Genomic DNA, 24,388 nt, shown 5'->3' with positions numbered 1-24,388 from the left:
CGGCGAGCCGACATCGTGCCACTGCACTCCAGCCTGGTGACAGCGAGAATCCGTCTCAAAAAAAGAAAAGAAACAGAAGGGAACGAAGTCAGCTGGCTGGCCAGCGTCAGCAGGCGCAGCCAGTGTCACCCATGGCCGGGGCAGCACCCGAGTTTTGTGGCGAGGACTCGAAGGGACGAGGAGGCGGGGCCCAGCTGCTTTGGCCACGCCACGCCCCGCCCGCCCAGGGACTGCAGTTGGCGCCCCGCGGGCGTCAGCGCGAAGGGGGCTCCTTGCAGTCTGGGGACCGGACTGCAGGGCTCGCTAGCTGCTTGGTCACCTGCGTGCAGAGCCCGCAGTCCCCGCCGTCCGGGCTCAGAGGACAAGACTCCCATATCCCGCGCCCAGCAGCCCCCGGGGACCGTGCGCCCGGCACGGGCTCGGAGATCCCGCCCAGCGGCGGCTCAGGCGGCGCGCCTCGCTCCCAGCCTCAGTTTCCCCATTGATAAAGCGTTGACGGGCAGTTGTTGACGGCTTCTGCGGACAGAACCTTGAGCTCCGACGTCCGCACGGGTCCCGGCAGCCCCCACGCCCCGAAGGGAGGGCGGGACCTGGATCTCGCGACCGCTGCCCCTGGTTCCCGCCCCCAGGCCCTACGGGGCTGAGGTCGGGAGGCCCCGCCCCCCGCCCACGAGGAAGTGGCTGCGGCTGCAGCGCGGGGCTCAGAGCCGGTTCGGCGCGTCGACTGCCCAGAGTCCGCGGCCGTGGCGCGGAAGGTGAGGGCCGCGGGGGCGCATGGAGGAGGGGGCCGGGGCAGCAGTCCGGAGGTGGGGGGACGCGGGGATGTGGGGCGCCGCCTGGGAGTGAGGGGGACGGGAGGGGCGAGAGGGGGTGCAAGGAGGGGGGCGGGGGGCGCCTGGAAGTGAGCGGGAAGTACGGATGTGGGGCACCGCCCAGTAGGGGTGCGGGGGTGAGTGGGGGCGCACGGAGAGAAGGCGGCGCGGGGATGGGGGCCTCGCGGGGAGGAAAAAGCCCTGGGAGCAGGGGCGCGCAGGGGTGACCCCAGGGCCGGGCGGGGATAACGCGGGCTCCCCGCACACCGGGCGCCCTCGGGGCGTCCCCAGCCAGAGCGTCGGTTCCATGCCTTCCGCTCCCGCCTCCCGGCCCGCATCCCCGTCCTTGCCCCGAGGTCGGTCGGTGTCGCCCCGTTACTTCGGGACGGCGGGGCCCCACGCCCAGTCACTTCCCCTGCATCCCCGGAGCCTTCCGGGTTGCAGCCGCCGGGAAATGAGCTGGCGCCCCCGGGTGCCCCGCCCCTGCCCTCCTGGCCGCTGCTGTTGCCTACACCCACCTCCCCGGGCCAGGTCTGAGGAGTCCCATACGGGGCGGGCCTAACCGGTGAGATTCCAGAACGCACCCCTCAGAGATCCCAGAACGCACCCCTCAGAGCTGCTGGGCTTCTCGGCCGACGCGGATCCGAGCGGCCCCTCCCTTTCCGGAGGCACAGGGAGAGCAGCCAGGCCGCCCTGGGCTGGGCGGGGCCGGGCTGCACCCGCGGGCAATGAAGGGATCAGGAGCTCAAGCCCTGGGGAATCAGACCTCCCCCTTCCTCCTCTGCCAGTGCAGCCCGGGGGCTGCCACCACCCATCCTGGCTGGGCGCGGTCGCTTACACCGGGAATGTCATCATTTTGGGGAGGCCCAGGCGGGAGGATCACTTGAGGCCAGGAGTTGGAGAACAGCCTGGACAGCATTGCGAGACCCTTCTCTATTAAAATAAATAAATAAAATGTAGCTGGGCGCGGTGGCTCACGCCAGTAATCCCAGCACTTTGGGAGGTGAAGGCGGACAGATCACTTGAGGTCAGGAGTTTGAGACCGGCCTGGCCAACATGGTGAAAACCCCTCTCTACTAAAAATACCAAAGTTAGCTAGGTATGTGGCACATGCCTGTGATCCCATCTACTTGGGAGGCTGAGGTACAAGAATCCCTTGAAGCCGAGAGGTGGAGGTTGCCTTGAGCTGAGATTGCACCACTGCACTCCAGCCTGGGCAACAGAGCGAGACTCTGTCTCTAAATAAATTAAAAAATCTTACGAACCTTAGGTAAGAGTGCCAGCTTCTCCCTTCACTGGCCAGTAATGTTGGCAAGCCACGCAACCCCTGCCAGCCTCAAGTTTCCTAACCTGGAAGATGGGAACCTTAAGGATTGTGAGTCTGAAAGGCAATACTGCCAGACACTTGGCAGTGTGTCAGGCGCTGACAGTGTGAACGTGTGCTTGCTGCTATTTTAAGTCCTGCTCACCATGATCATAGTGTCCTCCCAGGTGAACCCAACTTCCTGGCCTCCAAGATTTGGGGCCAGAGTCCCAAGCAGTGTCATTTAGTAGGAGCCGGGTGACTTTGAGCAAATCATTGCTTTTTTCTGAGCCTGAGTTTCCTCCTGTACAAACTGAAGGTAAAAAGCAAGCAAACAAAAAATGTCTTGGGCTTGCTTCAGAGGGTAAAAGAGAATCGCGAAAATTCTGCGTAAAATCAAGGCACTGACAAATGCCAGCAAAGTTAATTTCTTACATATGTCTGTACATAATCCATTGAGAGGTCTTTTTCTTTTTTTCTGGAGTCAGGGTCTCACTGTGTTGCCCAGGCTGCAGTGCCATGGCTCAATGATAGCTCACTGCAGCCTTAAACTCCTGGGCTCAAGGGATCCTCCTGAGCAGCTGGGATTACAGGCATGTGCGTCCTTGCCAAGCTCATTTTTAAATGTTTAGTAGAGATGGGGTTTTGCTGTGTTGTCCAGGCTGGCCTCAAACTCCTAGCCTGAAGCAATCTTCCTTCCTCGGCCTCCCGAATTGCTGGGGTTACAGGCATGAGCCTTCACATCTGATTTGATAAGTCGTTTTTTTTTTTGTTTTTTTGTTTTTTGTTTTTTGTTTTTTTTTAGATGGTAGAGTTTCACTCTTGTTGCCCAGTCTGGAGTGCAGTGGTGTGATCTCAGCTCACTGCAACCACTGCCTCTGGAGTTCAAGTGATTCTCCTGCCTCAGTCTCCCAAGTAGCTGGGATTACAGGCACCCACCACCGTGCCCAGCTAATTTTTGTATTTTTAGTAGAGAGGGGGTTTTGCCATATTGATCAGGCTGGTCTTGAACTCCTGACCTCAGGTGATCCACCAGCATCAGCCTCCCAAAGTGCTGGGATTACAGGCATGAGCCACTGCACCCAGTGGTGGATAGGTCTTTTCTGGTATTAATAATTATATAACATCCCAACTTGTTAATGTTGCAATTTACTCTTTCCATATTGTCACCTGGGTTTTTCCACAGTGTCACCATTATACAGAAGGCTATTATGAACATGTTTGCTTTATTTTTTGAGATGGGGTTTCTCTCTGTCAGTCACCCAGGCTGGGAGTACAGTGATGAGATCTCGGCTCACTGCAATCCCCGCCTTCCTAGCTCAAGCAATCCTCCAGCCTCAAGCCCCTCAGATAGCCAAAACTACAGGCGTGCAGAACCACGCCCCGCTAATTTTTTTTTTCTTTTCGGTAGTTTTTGTAGACGTAGGGTTTTGCCATGTTTCCCAGGCTGGTTTCAGAACTCCTGGACTCAAGTGATCCACCTACCTCGGCCTCCCAAAATGCTGGGATTACAGACGTGAGCCCTGGCACCTAGCCCATGTTTGCTTTTAAAAAAGAAAAATGGGCCCGGCTCAGTAGCTTATGCCTGTAATCCCAGCATTTTGAGAGGCCAGGGCGGGTGGATCACGAGGTCAGGAGTTCAAGACCAGCCTGGCCAATATGGTGAAACCCCGTCTCTAGTAAAAAATACAAAAGTTGGCCGGGCGCGGTGGCTCACGCCTATAATCCCAGCACTTTGGGAGGCCGAGGCGGGTGGATCACGAGGTCAAGAGATCGAGACCATCCTGGTCAACATGGTGAAACCCCGTCTCTACTAAAACTACAAAAAAATTAGCTGGGCATGGTGGCGCGTGCCTGTAATCCCAGCTACTCAGGAGGCTGAGGCAGGAGAATTGCCTGAACCCAGGAGGCGGAGGTTGCGGTGAGCCGAGATCGCGCCATTGCACTCCAGCCTGGGTAACAAGAGCGAAACTCCGCCTCAAAAAAAAAAAAAAAAATACAAAAGTTAACCATGCGTGGTGGTGTGCGCCTGTAGTTCCAGCTACTTGGGAGGCTGAGGCAGGAGAATGGCTTGAACCTGGGAGGTGGAGGTTGCAGTGAGCCAAGACTGCGCCACGACACTGCAGCCTGGGCAACAAAATGAGACTCTGTCTCAAAAAAAAAAAAAAGTGTTGCTCTTTTCTTAATACCAAAATGGATGTATGTGACCAAAGAATGCTTATTTTCAAGTTCCTGTTAATTCTGTTCTATTGATATTTATTTGTTCCCACCCACTTGTTGAATTGAGTGCCCTTCAGAAGAATTAATCCAATTGGCAACAAATAATTTCTCCACAGCTCTGCCAGCATTGAATTTTATGTGTTTTTGGTTTTTGTTTTCTTTGGATGACTCTAACTAGTGCTTTAATGGTGTCTTAGGATTGTTTGCATGTGTGTTTCTGACTTGATTTGTGTGGTTGGTAAGACTTCAGGAGCAGAGTTGGGGAGGGACGGATAGGGTAGCAAGGGCTCCCACACAGCATAGGAAGTTGAGTAACCACTTAGCACCATGCAAATTAGCCTGCTGGCTGCTCAATCCAAGAACTGCCTGAGCTGGGTGGGGACTTCCTGAAGCTGAGATCTTTGCTCTAGGCCGCTCCTGCTTGGTTTAGCTTCAGATACAGCCAAACCTCTGGATTCAGAGAAAACTACTGTAGTCAGGCAAGAAAGGTCCCACAGCCTGTGCCTGGTCCAGCCCCAGCCTGTTCTGGATAAAGATGGGGAGAAAGCATTGGCCGAGGGCACCCGGCCAGTATGAAGAGAGCTAGAATGTAAACCCAGCACAGTAAGGAAGAGACCATCAAGACCCAGGACCCAGAGGAGCCCCCCGCCCATTCGCCCAATGCTGGGCAGCCTGAGGCTTTATTTGCCCGGCTTGTTTGGGAGGTCAGCTGTATCTTCACAACTCTGTTTTTTTTTTGTTTGGTTTTTTTTTTTTTTGAGTCAGAGTTTTGCTCTTATTGCCCAGGCTGGAGCGCAATGTTGTGACCTCCGCTCACTGCAGCCTCTGCCTCCTGGGTTCAAGCAGTTCTCCAGTCTCAGCCTCCCGAGTAGCTGGGATTACAGGCACCTGCCACTGCGCCTGGTTAATTTTTGTATTTTTTGAAGCACATGCGTTTCACCATGTTGGCCAGGCTGGTCTTGAACTCCTGACCTCGGGTAATCCACCCTCCTTGGCCTCCCAAAGTTCTGGGATTACAGACGTGTGCTGCTGCGCCCGGCCTAGACCACCTCTCAAGACAGATATTTTTAAAAAGGATGTGATTCATTCAACCACATTCAAGAAATACTTACATAGTGCCTACCATGTGCCTTTCCTGGATGGAAACCCACACCTCTCCTTGGGGACCCAAGCCCCTTTCCAGCCCCCTGCAGGGAATTCTGAAGAAGACTTACTGCTTTTAGGGAGTTCAACCTCATACTGCTCTCCCCCTCTCCCACCCTGCCTTCTTGTCAGGGAAGTGCTCCTGCTCCAGGCTGGTAGGAGGCTTGGAGCCAGCCTAGGGAGTCTCTTAGGGGATTAACCCCCACTCCCCGAGCCTCACTCTGATTCTGGGGTGTGGGAGGGTACAGTGGAATTGGTTTCTGGTCCCAAAGCCATCACAGGGTCCCCTCCTCTTTTTTTTTTTTTTTTTTTTTTTTTTTTGTTTTTGGAGACTGAGTCTTGCTCTGTTGCCAGGCTGGAGTGTAGTGGTGCGATCTTGGCTTACTGCAACTTCCACCTCCCCAGTTCAAGCAATTCTCCTGCCTCAGCCTCCCAAGTAGCTGGGATTACAGGCACCCGCCACCACCCCTGGCTAACTTTTTGTATTTTAGTAGAGACGGGGGTTTCACCATGTTGCCCAGGATGGTCTTGAACTCCTGACCTTGTGATCTGCCCGCCTCGGCCTCCCAAGGTGCTGGGATTACAGGCATGAGCCACTATGCCCAACCTTTTTAAAAATTATTATTATTGGGCCGGGCCCGGTGGCTCAAGCCTGTAATCCCAGCACTTTGGGAGGCCGAGGCGGGTGGATCACGAGGTCAAGAGATCGAGACCATCCTGGTCAACATGGTGAAACCCCGTCTCTACTAAAAATACAAAAAATTAGCTGGGCATGGTGGCACGTGCCTGTAATCCCAGCTACTCAGGAGGCTGAGGCAGGAGAATTGCCTGAACCCAGGGGGCGGAGGTTGCGGTGAGCCGAGATCGTGCCATTGCACTCCAGCATGGGTAACATGAGTGAAACTCCGTCTCAAAAAAAAAAAAAAAAAAAAATTATTATTATTGTTGTTGTTGAGATGGAATCTCACTCCCTTACCCAGGCTGGAGCACAATGGCGCAATCTCGGCTGACTGCAACCTCCGCCACCCAGGCTCAAGCAATTCTCATGCCTCAGCCTTCCGAGTAGCTGGAATTACAGTCACGCACACCTGCTAATTTTGAAACTTTTTTTTAGTAGAGATGGGTTTTTACCATGTTGGCCAGTTTGATCTGAAACTCCCGACCTCAAGCAATCCGCCCGCCTTGGCCTCACAAAGTGCTGAGATTATAGGCGTGAGCCACTGCACCCGGCCATCCCTCTTCTCTTGTTCCTCAGCATCAAACAGGCCCACGGTGCTGGCTCACAGGGCCACAGTGGCAGTAGGTGGGTGTCCCGGATTCCTCCCCCAGGAGCCATCACTGAGACCTGATGCTGGTGACACTTGTGGGTCCTCATAGTTTTCTCCTGGGATGGCCATAGCAGGGTAATTGGCAGGCGGTGGGTGGGCACACCCTGGCCCATGCAGGTTTGGTTGGTGAGAGGTTTTCCTGGGAATGATTAAGTCAGAGTTTCCCTGACTAGGATCCCTGAGGCAGCACTGGCTGAGAGAAGCCAATCCCTTTTTGGTCTCCCACTTCCTTATTGGTGAGATGTAGGGGTTGGGGAGTTATCACAGAGGCACTTTGGGTCTCAGCTACTTTGCAGAAGTTACGGAAAAGGGGAAATGAACCTTCCTCTCTCTCACCCCCTTCACCCCTCTTCGTTTCCCCATTTAAGGGGTTGCTTGAGCGAACTGGGAAGTATTTCTGCTAATTCATGCTAAATGTGATTGGCTGATAAGTGTGGTCTGAACCTCCCTCCTCTGCCAGTCACTAGTATACCACTATGGCCATCTTTTCTAACCCCTTGAGTATGTTTGGGTCCTAGAAACAGTGGTCAGGGCTCTTCCTAGTCCTCTTGGTTGCCCTTGCCCACTGGCACATGTGGGAGCTGCTGTCTTCAGTAGAGCCAGCCACTCCGTCTTCACAGACAGGGCAGAGATGTGGTTGGGCACACAGCAAGTGTGTGACCGCTGATGCTGGGATGTCAGGGTCTGTGCATCAGCCCAGGGTTCTGAGTCTGGACGCCCCTACCCTCATCTCCAGAGGTTCCTTCCATCTGAGCCTCCTGGGGGTGAAAGGGAGGGAGAAGTTGGCCTCAACTGGAGTCCTGGGGCCAACCACAGGCTGGCTGGGGTTTGGAAGTGGGCTTCTGGCCTTAACCCTGCCCCTGCCCTACTGGTGACCTTGGACCATGGGGGTTGTGGGGGTGCCGATGAGCACTGTGAATCAGTCACAGGCCTTGAGCTTCTCTCTGCACAGGGTTGGCATTGGATGTGGGCAGTGATGCCCCAGCCCAGGAACAGGAAGCACTCAGGGAAACCCCCATCAGGCCTGCTGACATGGCTGAGGGCGCCGAGGTGGCTTCCTGGGCCCTCACCTTACAAAAAGAGGCCTTATAAGGAGAGAGAGAGACTGCAGAGGCAGCCCCGGGGGGTGCTGGGCGCTTGTTCCGGGTAAGGCTGCCCATGCATGCAAAGTGCTTGTAGGCACAGTGAGCTTGCAGTGTGCAAGGCTGAGCATGCAGGGGTGCAGTGCATGTGTGTGCAAGGCTGAGCATGCAGGGGTGCAGTGTACATGTATGTGTGCAAGGCTGAGCATGCATGTGTGCAGGGATGCAGTGTGCATGTGTGTGTGCAAGGCTAAGCAGGCAGGGGTGCAGTGTGTGCAAGGCTGAGCATGCATGTGTACAGGGGTGCAGTGTGTGTGAGGTTGAACACGCATGTGCATGTGGGCAGGATGGTCACGTGTGCAAGGCTAAACATGCACTTAAAGTGTGGGGGGTGCAGTGTGCCTGTGTGTGAGGTGATGTGCATGTGTGTGCATGGCTGAACATGCATTCAAAGTGTGCTTGTGTGAGGCTGAACACACATGTGTTTGTGTGTGTGGCCTGACCCTGGGCTGCATGTGTCCACCTTCTCAGCAAATGCTGACTGGGGACCCACTGGAGCCCTGTTCTAAATATGGGGAAACATGAGATGCATGCACACTTGTGTACATGTGTGTGTGTCCTGTGCTGCCCCGGGACTCTTCCAGGACATCGTGCTATAAATGAAAGCAAGCGGTTTGCATCTGGAGTGAGCAGGAGGTGGGTGGGGCCTTCCTGGCAGGGAGCGCAGGGGCTTTGTGGGGACCTCAGGCAGGGTGGTCACTAAGCCCTGAAGGGCTAAACTGCAGCCTCCAGGCAAAGGTCATTCTGCCCTTCCCTCGGTTCCTGGGCCTAAATGCAGTTCGGGGTGGGCCAGCCCCAGGGCAGGGCAGTGACGGGGCAGCCACCTGCCTCCTGGGCATTCAGGATTCCAGGTCCTGGTAGGCCCCCAGCCCAGGCCCTGGGACCCAACACAAAATGGCTAGTCTGGTGAGGAAGGCAGCCATGTTATCTAATGGCGTCACTGGTGATTCTGGGCAGGTGGCCTCAGCTGCCACATCTGTCATCTGGAGCTGACCTGGAGCATCGTATCCCTCCCCAAGTGCAGCCAGGCCTCCCTGAAGGTCCAGGGCTGGAAGGCAAGAATATTTACAAAGCACCTGGCCAGGTGTGGTGGCTCACGCCTGTAATCCCAGCACTTGAGGCTGGTGGATCATGAGGTCAGAAGTTAGAGACCAACCTGGCTAACATGGTGAAACCCCATCTTTACTAAAAAAAAAAATACAAAAATTATCGACGTATGGTGGTGGGGGCCTGTAATCTCAGCTACTTGGGAAGCTGAGGCAGGAGAATTGCTTGAACCCAGGAGGCAGAGGTTGCAGTGAGCCAGGATCCAACCACTGCACTCCAGCCTGTGCAACAGAGTGAGACTCTGTCTCAAAAAAAAAAAAAAGGAATAAATGTATGTGAAAAAACAACTTAAAAATAATAAAGCTGGGCGTGGTGGCTCACGCCTATAATCCCAGCACTTTGGGAGTTTGAGGCTGGCAGATCACGAGGTCAGGAGATCGAGACCATCCTGGCTAACATGGTGAAACTCTGTCTCTACTAAAAATATAACAAAATTAGCTGGGTGTGGTGGTGCATGCCTGTAGTCCCAGCTACTTGGGAGGCTGAGGCAGGAGAATTGCTTGAACCCACGAGGCGGAGATTGCATGAGCCGAGATCGCACCACTGCATTCCAGCCTGGGCGACAGTGTGAGACTGTCTCAAAATAATAATAATAATAATTAATAAATAATTTGATGGGGCTCGGTGGCTCATGCGTGTAATCCCAGCACTTTGGGAGGCCGAGGCAGGCAGATCACCTGAGGTCAGGAATTCGAGACCCGCCTGACCAACATGGAGAAACCCCATCTCTTCTAAAAATACAAAGTTAGCCAGGGGTGGTGGAGCATGCCTGTAATCCCAGCTACTCCGGAGGCTGAGGCAGGAGAATTGCTTGAACCTGGGAGGCAGAGGTTGTGGTGAGCTGAGATTTTGCCATTACACTGCAGCCTGGGCAATGAGAGCAAAGTTCCATCTCAAATAATTTTATTAAATAGGGCTGGGTACAGTGGCTCATGCCTGTAACTCTGGCACTTTGGGAGGCCTAGGCAGGAGGATTGCTTGAAGCCAGAAGTTCGAGACCATCATGGGCAGTGAAGTGAGACCTCTGTTGGTCACTGATGGCAATGAAAAATTCGTTCAGTGGATATTTCTTGAGCATCTACTATGTGCTAAGCATTTAAGCAGTGGAAATAGAAATGAAAACAAGATAGAACAAAAACATCCATCCACCAAGCTGGTTCTGTTCCAGCAGGGGAGGAAGACAATGGCCAGATAAATGAGTCCATGTCTGATGGTGACTGTCTGTTGAGCAAATTTAATCAGGAATAGGGAATCCGGAAGTGCTAGACCATGGGAGGTGCTGCAGTTTCCAATGGAGGGGGTCAGGGAAGGCCTTCCCAAAAGGTGACATTTGAGCACAGACTGGAGTGGCAGCACCCGGGCGAGAGCCATATGTGCCAGTATCTGGGGGAAAAGTGTCACGAGCTAAGGGAACAGCCAGCACAGAAGCTCAAGGCAGGAGTGTGCCCGTGTGCCCTGGGATCGGCCTGTGGTCGGCTGGGGAGGCCAGCTCCTCACAGGGTGCGTCAGGGCGGGTATATCACATCCATCACTGGCTAAGAGCAGCCACCTTATGAGCGCCTCCTCCCAGACGCCAGGTGTGGTGTGTCCTCTGATTCCAGCTCTCAGCATCTCTGCTGGGAGGCAGGATTCCTGTTCCCATTTTACAGATGAGGAAACTGAGGTTTAAAGAGGGCAGGTGACGTGTCCAGGGGCACGTGGCTGGACAAGCAGTGCTGCTGGGCTCCTCCTCTCGAAGATCCCTGTGATGCTGGGAAACTGAATCACAGAGACAGGGAGAGATGGGTTTGAGGAACTGGGCTGAGACCAGGATCTCACCCCGCTCAGACCTGGTGAGCTCCTTTGACACTCAGTGGCAGATGAAGGAGGCTGGGGACAGGCTGGCGGGAGCTGAGCTGGGGTTAGTGGGAGGACGAGTCACCACTCTCTACCAGGGTTCCCCTTTAGTGCTGGGGCTAGTCTGGGGGGCTGCAGTCAGTCTTCCTCCTTCCGGCCAAGTGCGGTGGCTCACACCCATAATCCCACATACTTAGCAGGTGAGGAGGGAAGATCTCTTGAGCCTAGGAGCTTGAAACCAGCCTGGACATTGTGAGACCCTACCCCTACAAAAACAATTAAAAATTAGTTGGGTACAGTGGCACACATCTGTAATCCCAGCTACTCAGGAAGCTGAGGTGAGAGGATCGCTTGAGCCCAGGAGTTCACGGCTACAGTGAGCCATGATCACACCACTGCATTCCAGCCTGAGTGACAGAGAAAGCCTCTGTCTCAAGACAAAAAAAAAAAAAAAAAAAAAACTCCCTCCTTCAGCTCCCCCAAGGCTGGGTCACCCTGGGAGCTCCCCAAGATCTGTTACCCAGGCCTGGCCTAACCCTGTGCCTCCTCCTAGCCCTGCGTGCAGCCAGTGGGTGTCTGCATGGAGAATGGGAGCTGTCTGTTAAATGTCTGCCTCTGCCTTATCCATGAGTCCCTGCAGACCGGCCACCTCCCCTCTGCCCGTCTGAGCAGTATTGGGGAACACCAGGGCTCTGGGCACAGCAGGGCCAACCTGCCATGTGCTGGACACCATTCTAGGTGGTGTATGGGATTACTTCATTTCTTTTTTTTTTTTCCCGCTGAGACGGAGTCTCGCTCTGTCACCCAGGCTGGAGTGCAGTGGTGCAATTTTGGCTCACTACAGCCTCTACCTTCTGGGTTGAAGTGATTCTCCTGCTTCAGCCTCCCAAGTAGCTGGGATTACAGGCAGACGCCACCATACCTGGCTAATTTTTATTTTTATTTTATTTTTAGTGGAGACGAAGTTTCACCATGTTGGCCAGGCTAGTCTTGAACTGCTGGCCTCAGGTGATCCGCCTGCCATGGCCTCCTAAAGTGCTGGAATTACAGGCGTGAGCCACCACACCTGGCCTGGATGACTTCATTTTATCTTCATACCATCCTTAATGGGGCAGGGGAAGTGTGTGTGTGTAGAGGGGGGGGTCCATCCTATGAGGAAACTGAGGCACAGATGACAAGCGTCTGGCTCAGGTCTTAGCATCCCACCCCACCCCAGGGAGCGTCTCCCCTGTAGCACTGTCACCCCCACCCTGTCTCTGGAGCCTCAGAGACATCCTGTGAAAGCTGCCATTTTATTTTATTTTATTTTATTTTTATTTATTTATTTATTTATTTTTTTGAGACGGAGTTTCTCTCTTGTTACCCAGGCTGGAGTGCAATGGCACGATCTTGGCTCACCGCAACCTCCGCCTCCTGGCTTCAGGCAATTCTCCTGCCTCAGCCGGGACTACAGGCACGCGCCACCATGCCCAGCTAATTTTTTGTATTTTTAGTAGAGACGGGGTTTCACCACGTTGACCAGGATGGTCTCGATCTCTTGACCTCGTGATCCACCCGCCTCAGCCTCCCAAAGTGCTGGGATTACAGGCGTGAGCCACCGCGCCCGGCTGAAAGCTGCCATTTTATAAGGAGGGAAACTGAGGAGCCAGGGCTGGGCCCTGCTGCTCCTCTCTGCAAACTGCTGCCCCTCTAGACTGAGGGGCCTTCCTGGTAAGGTGCAAGGCCCATGAGGGTCATCTGGGGCCTGGTATCTGGGTGAGGTTCGGTGTAAGGTCAGGGCTGACATGGATACTCTCTTCCTCTCTTGGGCACAGGAGCCAAGCCACCATGGCCTACCACAGCTTCCTGGTTGAGCCCATCAGCTGCCACGCCTGGAACAAGGACCGTACCCGTGAGTGCCTACAGGGGGCCGGCGGGTGGCTGCTTCCACCTCCTGGGACGGGGACCAGCCAGGAGCACACATGGGGCTGGATGCTGGAACAGCCAGGCCCCCACACCACATGCAGCTGTCCCCAGGCCTCACCCCTGGGTATCCCAGCTGAGCAGGGGCCTGCTGGGTGTGTGAGGAGGGAATGGGCCAGGTGCAGTGGCTCACACCTGTAATCATAGCACTTTGGGAGGCCAAGGTGAGTGGATCACTTGACATCAGCTTGAAACCAGCCTGGCAATATGTCAAAGCCTGGTCTCTACTAAAAATACAAAAATTAGCCGGGTGTGGTGGCAGGCGCCTGTAATCTCAGTTACTTGGGAGGCTGAGGCAGGAGAATCACTTGAATCCGGGAGGCAGAGGTCTCAGTGAGCTGAGATCACGCCACTGCACTCCAACCTGGGCAACACAGTGAGACTCTGTCTCAAAAAAAAAAAAAAAAAAAAAAAAAAGACCGGGCATGGTGGCTCATGCCTGTAATCCCAATATTTTGGGAGGCCAAGATGGGCAGATCACCTGAGGTCAGGAGTTCAAGATCAGCCTGACCAACACAGAGAAACTCCATCTCTACTAAAAATACAAAATTAGCCAGGCATGGTGGCGCATGCCTGTAATCCCAGCTACTTGGGAGGCTGAGGCAGGAGAATCACTTGAACCAGGGAGGCGGAGGTTGCGGTGAGTTGAGATCGCGCCATTGCACTCCAGCCTGTTCAACCAGAGCAAAACTCCGTCTCAAAAAAAGAAAAAAAAAAGAAAAGAAAAAGTGGTCAGGAAAAGCCTTTCTGAGGAGATGACATTTGCACAGAGACCCAGAGGAGGAGAGGGAGGTAGGGAACCGTGCCCTAGCTGGGGAGGGGCTAGCATTTGCAGAGTCCCTGAAGTGTCAGCAGGAGCAGTGAGGGGACCCTGGCTGGACCCTGGAGCAGCGGCTGGCCAGAGCGATAGGGTGGGGAGAGGTCCTAGGGGTCATTGCTGGAGCTAAGAGACAGCCAGTCCCAGGAATAGGGAGGGTGGCCTGGCAAGGCCTGAGGGACTTCAGGGCACCCCTCCAAGGCAGAGGAGGAGAGCCCAAGTCATGAAGGGTGAGGCGTTGTTGCCCGGGTGGACTGCTGCTGGCAGAGGGCAGTCGTGGAGAGGGTACTCCTTAATTTCCCTCCATCTCCCCTGCAGAGATCGCCATCTGCCCCAACAACCATGAGGTGCACATCTACGAGAAGAGTGGCGCCAAATGGACCAAGGTGCACGAGCTCAAGGAGCACAATGGGCAGGTGACAGGTATGTCAAGGTGGCTGGGACCCTCCCAAAAGGAGGAGGTAGGGTGGGGGGTGCAAGGTAGGGTGTGGCCACTCATTGAGGGATATTTACCCACTGACTAGAAAATCCTGATTCAAAGTGGCTTCAGTTTTAAGGGGACTATGTTGGCTCATGTTACCAAGAAACTCAGAGGGTCGCCGGCTTCAGGAGAGGCTTGATCCAGCAGCTTCATGTGACTAAGAACCAGTCTTTTCTGCCTCCTGGTTTTGTCCTCCAGCATGCTTTCTGATTTGAGGGCTGTAACACCGCCTCATAACCTCTAGGAGTGCCCCCTGGTGTCACTCTAAATAAGCACTAGATTTCAGTAAAAAGTACTTTTGGGGCCGGGTGTGGTGACTCATGCCTGTAATCTCAGCACTTTGGGAGGCTGAGGTGGGTGGATCATTTGAGGCCAGGAGTTCAAGACCAGCCTGGCCAACCTGGAAAAACCCCATCTTTACTGAAAAATGCAAAAATTAGCCTGGCGTGGGGGCACACACCTTTAGTCCAAGATACTTAGGAAGCTAAGGCAGAAGTATTGTTTGAACCCAGGAGGTGGAGGTTGAAGTGAGCCAAGATTGCACCACTGCACTCCAGCCTGGGCGACAGAGTGAGACTGTGTTTCAAAAAGGAGGCTGAGGCATAAGGATCACTTGAACCTGGGAGGCAGAGGTTGCAGTGAGCCAAGATCATGCCACTGCACTCTAGGCTGGGTGACAGCAAGACTCCATTTAAAAAAATAATAAAAGTGCCTGCTGGGCAGATACAGCTTTCATCTGGATTGTGGCCTTTCAGCTTCTTCTACATGGCCACCGTAGAGCCACCTCTGCCTGAGTGCCTTCAGCCTCATGTGTCCCCTCCATCCCCCACAGGCATCGACTGGGCTCCTGAGAGTAACCGAATTGTGACCTGTGGCACAGACCGCAACGCCTACGTGTGGACACTGAAGGGCCGCACGTGGAAGCCCACGCTGGTCATCCTGCGGATCAACCGGGCCGCCCGCTGCGTGCGCTGGGCCCCCAATGAGAACAAGTTCGCTGTGGGCAGCGGCTCCCGTGTCATCTCCATCTGTTATTTCGAGCAGGAGAATGACTGGTGGGTGCCTGGACGGGGCCAGAGTGGACTGGAAGGGACGAGGGGGAGGACTAAAGTGTCCCCAGGAAGCATCAAATTAGATGTCAGGATCCCTGTTCCTATGACCCTGGGGGAGTCCAACCTCTCCTCTCGGCCTCATTAATGAGGAAAGTGCCTCTCTGTAGTGCCCGGATGTTTTCACTGCCAAGTGCTTGGGATAATGACATTGACCACCGGAAACACCTCTGGGGGTACCTCGCTAAGCCCTGCACACATAGCAGCCCTGACCTCCCTGCAGCTCCATGGACTGGGCATCTCTCACTGTCCTCACTTTACAGATTAGCAAAGTAAGGCCCTGCTGCAAAGTCACTTTCTCAAGGCACCACTCACAAGCTCGCAGCCACATCTTGGTGTGTTTTTTTTTTTTTTTTTTTTTTGAGAGCCTCTCGCTTGAGCCAGGCTCTAATGCAGTGACGCAATCTCAGCTCACTGCAACCTCCATCTACTGGGATCAAGTGATTCTCCTGCCTCAGCCTCCTGAGTAGCTGGGATTATAGGCGCCTACCACCACGCCTAGCTAATTTTTGTATTTTTAGCAAACACGGGGTTTCACCATGTTGGCTAGGCTGGTCTAGAACTCCTGTCCTTAGGCGATCTGCCACCTCAACCTCAGAGTGCTGGGATTACAGGCGTGAGCCACTGCACCCAGCCATTCTTTTCTATTTTTTTGAGATGGGGTCTCATTTTGTCACCCACGCTGGAGTACAGTACAATCACAGCTCACTGCAGCCTCAAACTATTAGGCTCAAGTGATCCTCCCGCCTCAGCCTTCTGAGCAGCTGGGACTACAGGCACGTACCATCACGCCCGGCTAATTTTTGTATTTTTAGTAGAGACGGGGTTTCACCATGTTGGCCAGGATGGGTCTCAATCTCTTGACCTTGCGATCCGCTTGCCTTGGCCTCCCAAAGTGCTGAGATTACAGGCATGAGCCACCGCGCGCGGATATATATATATGTTGTTTTTTTGTTTTCGTTTTTGAGGTGTTTCACTCACTGGCCAGGCTGGAGTGCAGTGGTTTGATCTCAGCTCACTGCAACCTCTGCCTCCCGGGTTCAGGCAATTATCCTGCCTTCAGGATTACAGGCATGTGCCACCATGCCTAGCTAATTTTGTATTTTTTTTTTTTTTTTTTGAGACGGAGTTTTGCTCTTGTTATCCAGCCTGGAGTGCAATGGCGTGATCTCTGCTCACCGCAACCTCCGCCTCCTGGGTTCAGGCAATTCTCCTGCCTCAGCCTCCTGAGTAGCTGGGATTACAGGCACGCGCCACCATGCCCAGCTAATTTTTTGTATTTTTAGTAGAGACGGGGTTTCACCATGTTGACCAGGATGGTCTCGATCTCTTGACCTCGTGATCCACCCGCCTCGGCCTCCCAAAGTGGTGGGATTACAGGCGTGAGCCACTGCGCCCGGCCTAATTTTGTATTTTTTAGTAGAGACAGGATTTCTCCATGTTGGTCAGGCTGGTCTTGAACTCCCGACCTCAGGTGATCTGCTTTCTTCTGCCTCCCCAAGTGCTGGGATTATAGGCATGAGCCACTGTGCCGGCCATGTATATATTTTTGAGACAAGGTCTTGCTCTGTCGCCCAGGCTGGAGTGCAGTGTTGTGATCATAGCTCACTGCAGTCTCAGCCTTCTGAGTTCAAGTGATCCTCCCACTTCAGCCTCCTGAGTTGCTGAGATTACAGGCCCAGCTCATTTTTACATTTATTTTATAGAGACAGGGTCTTGTCATGTTGTCCGGACTGCTCTTGAACTCCTGGCCTCAAGCAGTCCTTCCACCTCAGCCTCCCAAAGTGCTGAATCTACAAGCCTGAGCCATGGTGGCCGGTCCACGTCTTAGTTATTTATTTTTTGAGACAGAGTCTCTCTCTGTCACCAGGCTGGAGTGCAATGGTGCCATCTCGGCTCACTGCAACCTGCGCCTCCTGGGTTCAAGTGATTCCCCTGCCTCAACCTCCCAAGTAGCTGGGACTACAGGTGTTCGCCACCATGCCCAGCTAATTTTTGTATTTTTGGTAGAGTTGGGGTTTCACCATGTTGGGCAGAATGGTCTGGATCTCCTGACCTTGTGATCTGCCTGCCTTGGCCTCCCATAGTGCTGGGATTACAGGTATGAGTCACCGTGCCCGCCATGTTTTAGTCCTTAATCTTTTCCCCTGCATGGCTGAGGGCAGAGGCCAGGCAGGAGCATCTGAGAGACCCAATCCCACCATGGCCAGTTAGCAGCTGTGTGACCTCTGGTGGTGGCATTACTTTGCTGAGCCTGCCCAGAGGGTGACTGTGTGGCTTACAGGATATAGGGCACAGAGTTCCCACTCCAGAAGCAACCCAGCACATCCCTGCTACCCCACGGCCCTGGCAGCCTCGTGGGCTGGGAATAGCCAGTCGCCTCCCTCCTGGGTCTTCGGTGGGCTGCAGGGAGCGGTGGGTGCATGGAGTCCCTGGTGCTGAGGTCCGTTGAGTCCCACCTGCCTGTCCCTGTCTGCCTGACTGCCATGCCCAGGTGGGTTTGCAAGCACATCAAGAAGCCCATCCGCTCCACCGTCCTCAGCCTGGACTGGCACCCCAACAATGTGCTGCTGGCTGCCGGCTCCTGCGACTTCAAGTGCCGGTGAGACCGGGCACCATGGGGGAGGGTGGGGCTGATGTCAGCTGACTGCCAAAATCACAGCAGGGATTGGGGGGGTTGGGAGACCCCCACCTGAAACTTCTACACCTCACCTTCTAGACCTCCTCCAGAGCTGCTACCAGTGGATGACCTGGGCATCAGTTGAAGGTTTTAGTCCCTGGGGAACCCTTCATGTCTCAGCAGGACGTGCCCCCGCCCACCTGTTTTATTTTTTTGAGATAGGGACTTGCTCCATTGCCCAGACTGGAATGCAGTGGTGCAGTCATAGCTTATTGCAGCCTCCAAATCCTGGGCTCAAGTGATCCTCTTGCCTCTCATCCTCCCAAGCAAGACTACCATGCTCAGCTAGATGGGCTTTTTTTTTTTTTTTTTTTTTGGAGACAGAGTCTCACTCATTAGCCCAGGCTGGAGTGTGGTGGTGCCATCTCTACTCACTGCAGCCTTTGGTCTCCTGAGTTCAGCGGTTCTCCTGCCTCAGCCTCCTGAATAGCTGGGACTACAGGCGCATACTACCATGCCTGGCTGATTTTTGTATTTTTAGTACAGATGGGGTTTCACCATGTTGGCCAGGCTGGTCTCGAACTCCTGACCTCGGGTGATCCGCCCACCTCGGCCTCACAAAGTGCTGGGATTATAGGCTTGAGCCACCAGCCCTGGCTGACAGGATCTTGCTATGTTGGCCAGGGTGGTCTTGAACTGCCACCACTTAATGCCAGAAAAGTTCTTCCCAGGGCCTTCTTTCCTGACTCATGAGAACTCCCTACCCCTATAGTTTCCTGGCTTCAGTCTGAAGGAAAATGAATTGGTGTGCTTATTCATACCAAGGTATAAATGACTGAAGCTGAAACAAACCCTGCTTCATTGTTTTAAGGCCTGAAACAGAGTCTCCAGCCGCCATTCACTGTTTTTATTTTTTTTGAGACAAGGTCTTGCTCTGTCACCCAGGCTGGAGTACAGTGGGGCAATCACAGTTCACTGCAGCCTTGACCTCCTAGTCTCAAGCAATCCTCCCATCTCAACTTTCAAAGTAGCTGGGACTATAGGTACAACCACTATGCCTGGGTAGGTGTTTTTATTCTTAGTAGCAATGGGGTCTCACTATGTTACCCAGGTTGGTCTTGAACTCTTGGCCTTAAGAAATCCTCCCACCTGGCCGGGCGTGGTGGCTCACGCCTGTAATCCCAGCACTTTGGGAGGCCGAGGCGGGTGGATCACGAGGTCAAGAGATCGAGACCATCCTGGTCAACATAGTGAAACCCCGTCTCTACTAAAAATATAAAAAATCAGCTGGGCATGGTGGCGCATGCCTGTAATCCCAGCTACTCAGGAGGCTGAGGCAGGAGAATTGCCTGAATCCAGGAGGCGGAGGTTGCAGTGAGCCGAGATCGCGCCATTGCACTCCAGCCTGGGCAACAAGAGCGAAACTCCGTCTCAAAAAAAAAAAAAAAAAAAAAAGAAATCCTCCCACCTTAGCCTCCTAACAGCGTTGGGATTACAGGCATGAGCCACTGCACCCAGCCACCTGTTAACCCTTTAAAAATGTTTTTTTTTTTGTTTTTTTTTTTTAATTTTGAGTCAGTCTCTGTGGCTCAAACTGGAATGCAGTAGTACAATCACAGCTCACTACAGCCTTGACCTTCTGGGTTCAAGCAGTCCTTCCCCCTCAGCCTCCTGAGTAGCTGAGACTACAGGTGTGCACCACTTTACCCTTTTTTGCCTCTCCTGATAGGATCTTTTCAGCCTACATCAAGGAGGTGGAGGAGAGGCCTGCACCCACCCCATGGGGCTCTAAGATGCCCTTTGGGGAGCTGATGTTTGAGTCCACCAGTAGCTGCGGCTGGGTACATGGCGTCTGCTTCTCAGCTAGTGGGAGCCGCGTGGCCTGGGTGAGCCATGACAGCACCGTGTGTCTGGCTGATGCTGAGAAGAAGATGGCGTGAGTAGAGGCCATCCTTGGGGAGGAGGTGAGTGCAGAGGAGTGGGACACCGTGGCTGACAGCTCTCTCCCCTCAGTGTTGCGACCCTGGCCTCTGAAACACTGCCGCTGCTGGCGCTGACCTTCATCACAGACAACAGCCTGGTGGCAGCGGTAAGGAATGGGGAGGGGAGGGAAGGGAAGGGGGTGTGGTGTGGTCAGAACAGGCTTCCCAAAGAGCCCAGCGACTCTCACTCATCCCCTCCCTCCTTTCTCCTGTCTCCCTCCTTTTTTTTCTTCCTTGCATTCTCTCATGTACCAGAATTGGGCAGAACAGGTTGGGTTATGCTGCAGTAACTGAAAGTCCCTGGCTGCAGTTGCTTAACAGAGTAAAGATTTGGGCAGGTACAGTGGCTCATGCTTAAAATCCCAGCACTTTGGGAGGTTAAGGTGGAAGTATCACTTGAGGCCAGGAGTTTCCAGCCCGGGCAACACAGTGAGACCCTTGTCTCTACAAAAAGTTAAGAAATTAGCTGGGTGTGGTGGTGCACCTGTAATCTCATAATCCCAGTTTCTTAGGAGACTGAGGCAGGTGGATCACTTCTGAAGTGAGCTATGTTCATGCCACTGCACTTCAGCCTGGGCAACGGAAAATCTGTCTAAAAAAAAAAAAAATCCAGGCTTGGTGTCTCATGCCTGTAATCCTAGCATTTTGGGAGGCTGAGGAGGGCAGATCACTTGAGGTCAGGAGTTAAAGACCAGCCTGGGCAACATAGCAAAACCCTATCTCTACTAAAAATACAAAAATTAGCCAGGTATGGTGGCGGACACCTGTAACTCCAGCCAGCTATGGGGGAGGCTAAGGCAGGAGAACTGCCTGAACCCGGAGGCAGGGGTTGTAGTGAGCCAAGATCCCGCCACGGCACTCCAGCCTGGGCCACAGAGTGAGATTCCATCCCCCTCCACCCGCCTCCCCGCCAAAAAGAAAAAAGAGATTTACTTCTTGCTCACATTATATGTCCAGTGTGGGTGTTGTGAGGGGCCCTGATGGAGGCTGTCCCCAGCATGCTGCTCCAGATGCCACGAGGCATCTGGAACCTGTGGAATCATGCCCTGGGTCCTAACATTTCTGCCCATATTTTATTGGCTGGTGCATTGGCAAGGCCACGCCTAATGCAAAGGGCAGGAGTTCGGGGCATGCAGTTCCTCCAGGTGTCTGGGAAGAGCGCTGCTCTCCCTCCCCTCTGCCCACATCTATTAAGACCTTTTTCACCCCTCGGCAAACATGAGGGTGCCAGGGGCAGGTTAGGCCTGATTTTTGCCTTAAAGAGCAACCAGCTGCAGGGGTCTCACTTAGAGCAGGTTTTGTAACTGGCCGGGCCGGACAGTAGGCGCCTGGGTCCCCAGGAGTCCCAACGCTGGCCTTGCTGAGGGAGGGGGCAGCCCGCAGCATCGCCCCCGGTGTTGATACACCTGCCATTCAGGCCTCCCGAGCCGCCAGATGTCCTCTTGGCCTCCCCTCCGGCCTCGGTTTTCCCTCGGCGGCGCTCTAATGGCACCCCCGCCCCCTCGCAGGGCCACGACTGCTTCCCGGTGCTGTTCACCTACGACGCCGCTGCGGGGACTCTGAGCTTCGGCGGGCGGCTGGATGTGCCCAAGCAGAGCTCGCAGCGCGGCTTGACGGCCCGCGAGCGCTTCCAGAACCTTGACAAGAAGGCGAACTCTGAGGGCGGCATGGCCGCGGGCTCGGGCCTGGACTCGCTGCACAAGAATAGTGTCAGGTGAGGGCAGGGGTGGAGCCTTGATTCGCCCAGCAGCAGCGTGGCCCCGAAGGTAGGCGTGGCTTCTTGCTGCTGCTGGGGGGGTAGGCGTGGGGGTGAGGGGAGGGGCTGAGAACCACATAGGGTGGGAGCCGATAGATGGGGCGTGGCCTCGCTACGGAAGAAGCTGTCTGCTGTGGGCGGGGACCGTCTCCATCTAACCGTAGCAGCTCTGGGGCTAGTGGACCCAGGAGGGACGCAGTGGGACCCGACGTGAAAGGTGGGGTCGATCTCTTCGGGTTGAACAAAAATTAGCATCCAATAGGGGCCAAGCAGCCTCGCTCTGCATTTCCGGGACATGGCTGGGTGGGATCTGTGGTAGGGCTGGCCAGGCAGTGATGGGGGTGGGCTTCCTGGACGGGGTCACAGCTGCGACGGGTCTATTGCTAGAACCCAACGAGGTGGGGGTGGAGCTGAGAGTCTCCTGTAGCCTTCCAAGGCTCTAGGGTGGGCGGGAGTGGGAAAGAGGCTCTCCAAAGCACTAAAGCTGCCAGCCACATGTGTCCACCCTGCAGCAAATCAGAGGGAGCTGTATGGCAAGACTTTGGCCAAGCCCTTCAGCCTGTAAACCCTCCTCTAGCCGCCAGATCAGATGGCTTCCTCAGACGAAACACCTTTGCCTGGCTGTTAGGCCCTGGGTGCTCCCACCTCCATTTCCTTTTTTTGTCATGCCCGGCTGTGTTGCTGGCACTCTGTACACTCCATAGGCACACATCCTTCCTGCCTCCCAGGACTTTTGAGTGTCCTAACCCATTTGCCTACACCCTGCACACCACTGCTTGTCTCCAAAGCAGAGCTGACTCCTAAGCCCACTGCCCAGGCTGTCCCTGGCTGGCACACCTCCTCTCGGCACTTCTCACTGAAGCCCGCTCCCCTAGAAGTCTGGGAGCTCCTGGTGGACAGGGTGGGCCTGAGCCTGGTGCACAGGTTGGATTCATAAGCTCCTCTTCCTCTTTGCAGCCAGATCTCAGTGCTCAGTGGGGGCAAGGCCAAATGCTCACAGTTCTGCACCACTGGCATGGACGGTGGCATGAGTATCTGGGATGTGAAGGTGAGGCTTCCCCCCATGCTGTGGGTCAACTCTTTCCCCTCATCCTCCCTACCTGGAGATGACCCCCATCCTTCATTCCTGCAGAGAAGGCACTGCATGGGGATGAGGGATGGGGGCGACCTCTTTACATCTGGGCCTTGGTGCTCACTGAGGCACCCATCTTCAGGGCCGAGATTCAAACCCATGTCTGACAGACTCCAAAAGTCCAGGTTCTCTGCCCTCTGCTGTGCTGGGGCTGATGGGTGATCAGGCCCCTGGGGGTGGGGTAAGCCTGCAGTAGAGTTGAGAATGAGCCTGTCCTTTCTGCCTCCCTGCAGAGCTTGGAGTCAGCCTTGAAGGACCTGAAGATCAAATGATCTGTGTGGAATGTCTTCATCCCAGCTGTTGGGGAAGCAGGGCAAGGGGTCAGGGAGGCTACTGGTTGCTTTGCTGAACGTTTTTGGGGTACTGGTATGAGTTCCCACAGGGGTTCCTCCCTCAAAAAGGGAGGGGACAGATGGGGAGCTTTTCTTACCTATTCAAGGAATATGTGCCTTTTTCTTAAAGAAATGCTTTCATTTATTGGAAAAAAAAATTCCCCCAAAGCACTATGCTGGTCATGAACTGCTTCAAAATGTGGAGGTAATAAAATGCAACTGTGTCAAAAAACAAAAAAGCAATTGTGGACCTCATTGACTACCCTGTCTCAGAGCCACTGGGGCATCAGGGACCTTGCCACAGCCACCACCTTATTGCGCCTTCCTCCATCTCATTTTCATGGCTGTACACTTGAACCTGGGCAGTAGCTACAAGATTTCCAGGGCAGAGGAGGTGGCTTTGGTAATACCCTTGAGGTGATTCCTGCTCCTTGGAGGTCTGCATTGGAGGTTTTCTTAAGCAGGCCAAGGGCTTGGAGGTCAGGGTGAGGGATACTGGTGCTATCGACTCCAGAGTCAAGCACACAAGTATGTTGGGGGTTGCTGGGAGAGGCTCTATACTAAATTATTTTGGCTCTGAGACAGGGTAGTCATAAGGTAGGTGTCTTGTGACACATTCTGGAAGGAGGTGGTCTGTGGGAATGGCTGGCCTGAGGCCGTGTTTAGTGAAGTTCCCTCTGTGTGCCTAAGACAGTCCTCCTCTTGTTCTACCTTAGGGTGGGGGGCTGCCCAAAATCAGGAGGAGTAGCCCTACTCCTGCCTGGCACCCAGTTACATCAATAGAGCCCCTGGCCTCTCAGGACCATGCACAAAAAATACTGCTGTTCACAGGGTACAGGGGCAGACAGGTGCCATGGGGTCACCTTTCACTGGTCTGAACACAGGCAGGCCACTCCTAAACCTCAAGTTTCCCCACTATCAGTCCCTGTCACAGAGGACTGAGGGAAGTGCAGCCAGTTCTGGGTACCAGCTCCTGGGTGGCTTCCTCTGGTACAGAACTCCTGAGGCTGTTACCCCAAGGGGACACCTGCAGGCCAGGCCGGGATCCTGGTGCTGTTTCAGCCTGCTGTGGCCTGCAAGGGTCTCTGGCTGCTGAGGCCCAAGATCCTGACTTGGCTAAAGGAGGGCGGGGGCAGGCTGTGGCATCTAAGGTCTCTCCCAGCCCTGATCCTGGGGTCCAGTCCCCACACCATACTCAGTGCTGCCTGACAGATGTCATGCCTCAGGTAGGTACATCTCCTGAACCTTGCCAGGTGCATGTACCTTAGCATGGCACCATACCCTGCCAGGTAAAAATGGCTTGGGC

At 54.3% G+C, this 24,388-nt stretch overlaps 1 protein-coding gene across 2 annotated transcripts; it reads left to right on the top strand.

Moving 5' to 3' along the window:
• Window positions 1-613: 613 nt before the first annotated feature.
• ARPC1B (actin related protein 2/3 complex subunit 1B) lies at window positions 614-23,321 on the top strand. 2 transcript variants are annotated; one of them, XM_032266443.1, is made up of 10 exons: window positions 614-755; window positions 12,706-12,782; window positions 13,989-14,093; window positions 14,984-15,206; window positions 17,755-17,862; window positions 19,610-19,816; window positions 19,894-19,969; window positions 21,371-21,576; window positions 22,576-22,666; window positions 22,984-23,321. In XM_032266443.1, exons 2-10 carry the CDS (start codon window positions 12,719-12,721, stop codon window positions 23,020-23,022), a joined length of 1,119 nt encoding a protein of 372 aa, XP_032122334.1. In that variant the 5' UTR covers window positions 614-755; window positions 12,706-12,718; the 3' UTR covers window positions 23,023-23,321. The 2 variants fall into 2 exon arrangements, with proteins under 2 accessions (XP_032122334.1, XP_032122333.1); XM_032266442.1 differs by lacking the exon at window positions 614-755 and adding an exon at window positions 7,928-7,952.
• The last annotated feature ends 1,067 nt before the right edge of the window (window positions 23,322-24,388 follow it).

Source organism: Sapajus apella, unplaced genomic scaffold (assembly GCF_009761245.1).
Source record: "Sapajus apella isolate SASKATOON/1434 unplaced genomic scaffold, GSC_monkey_1.0 scaffold159, whole genome shotgun sequence".
In the NCBI taxonomy this organism is placed as follows: domain Eukaryota; kingdom Metazoa; phylum Chordata; class Mammalia; order Primates; family Cebidae; genus Sapajus; species Sapajus apella.
This window is presented reverse-complemented; position numbering and strand designations above follow the sequence as displayed.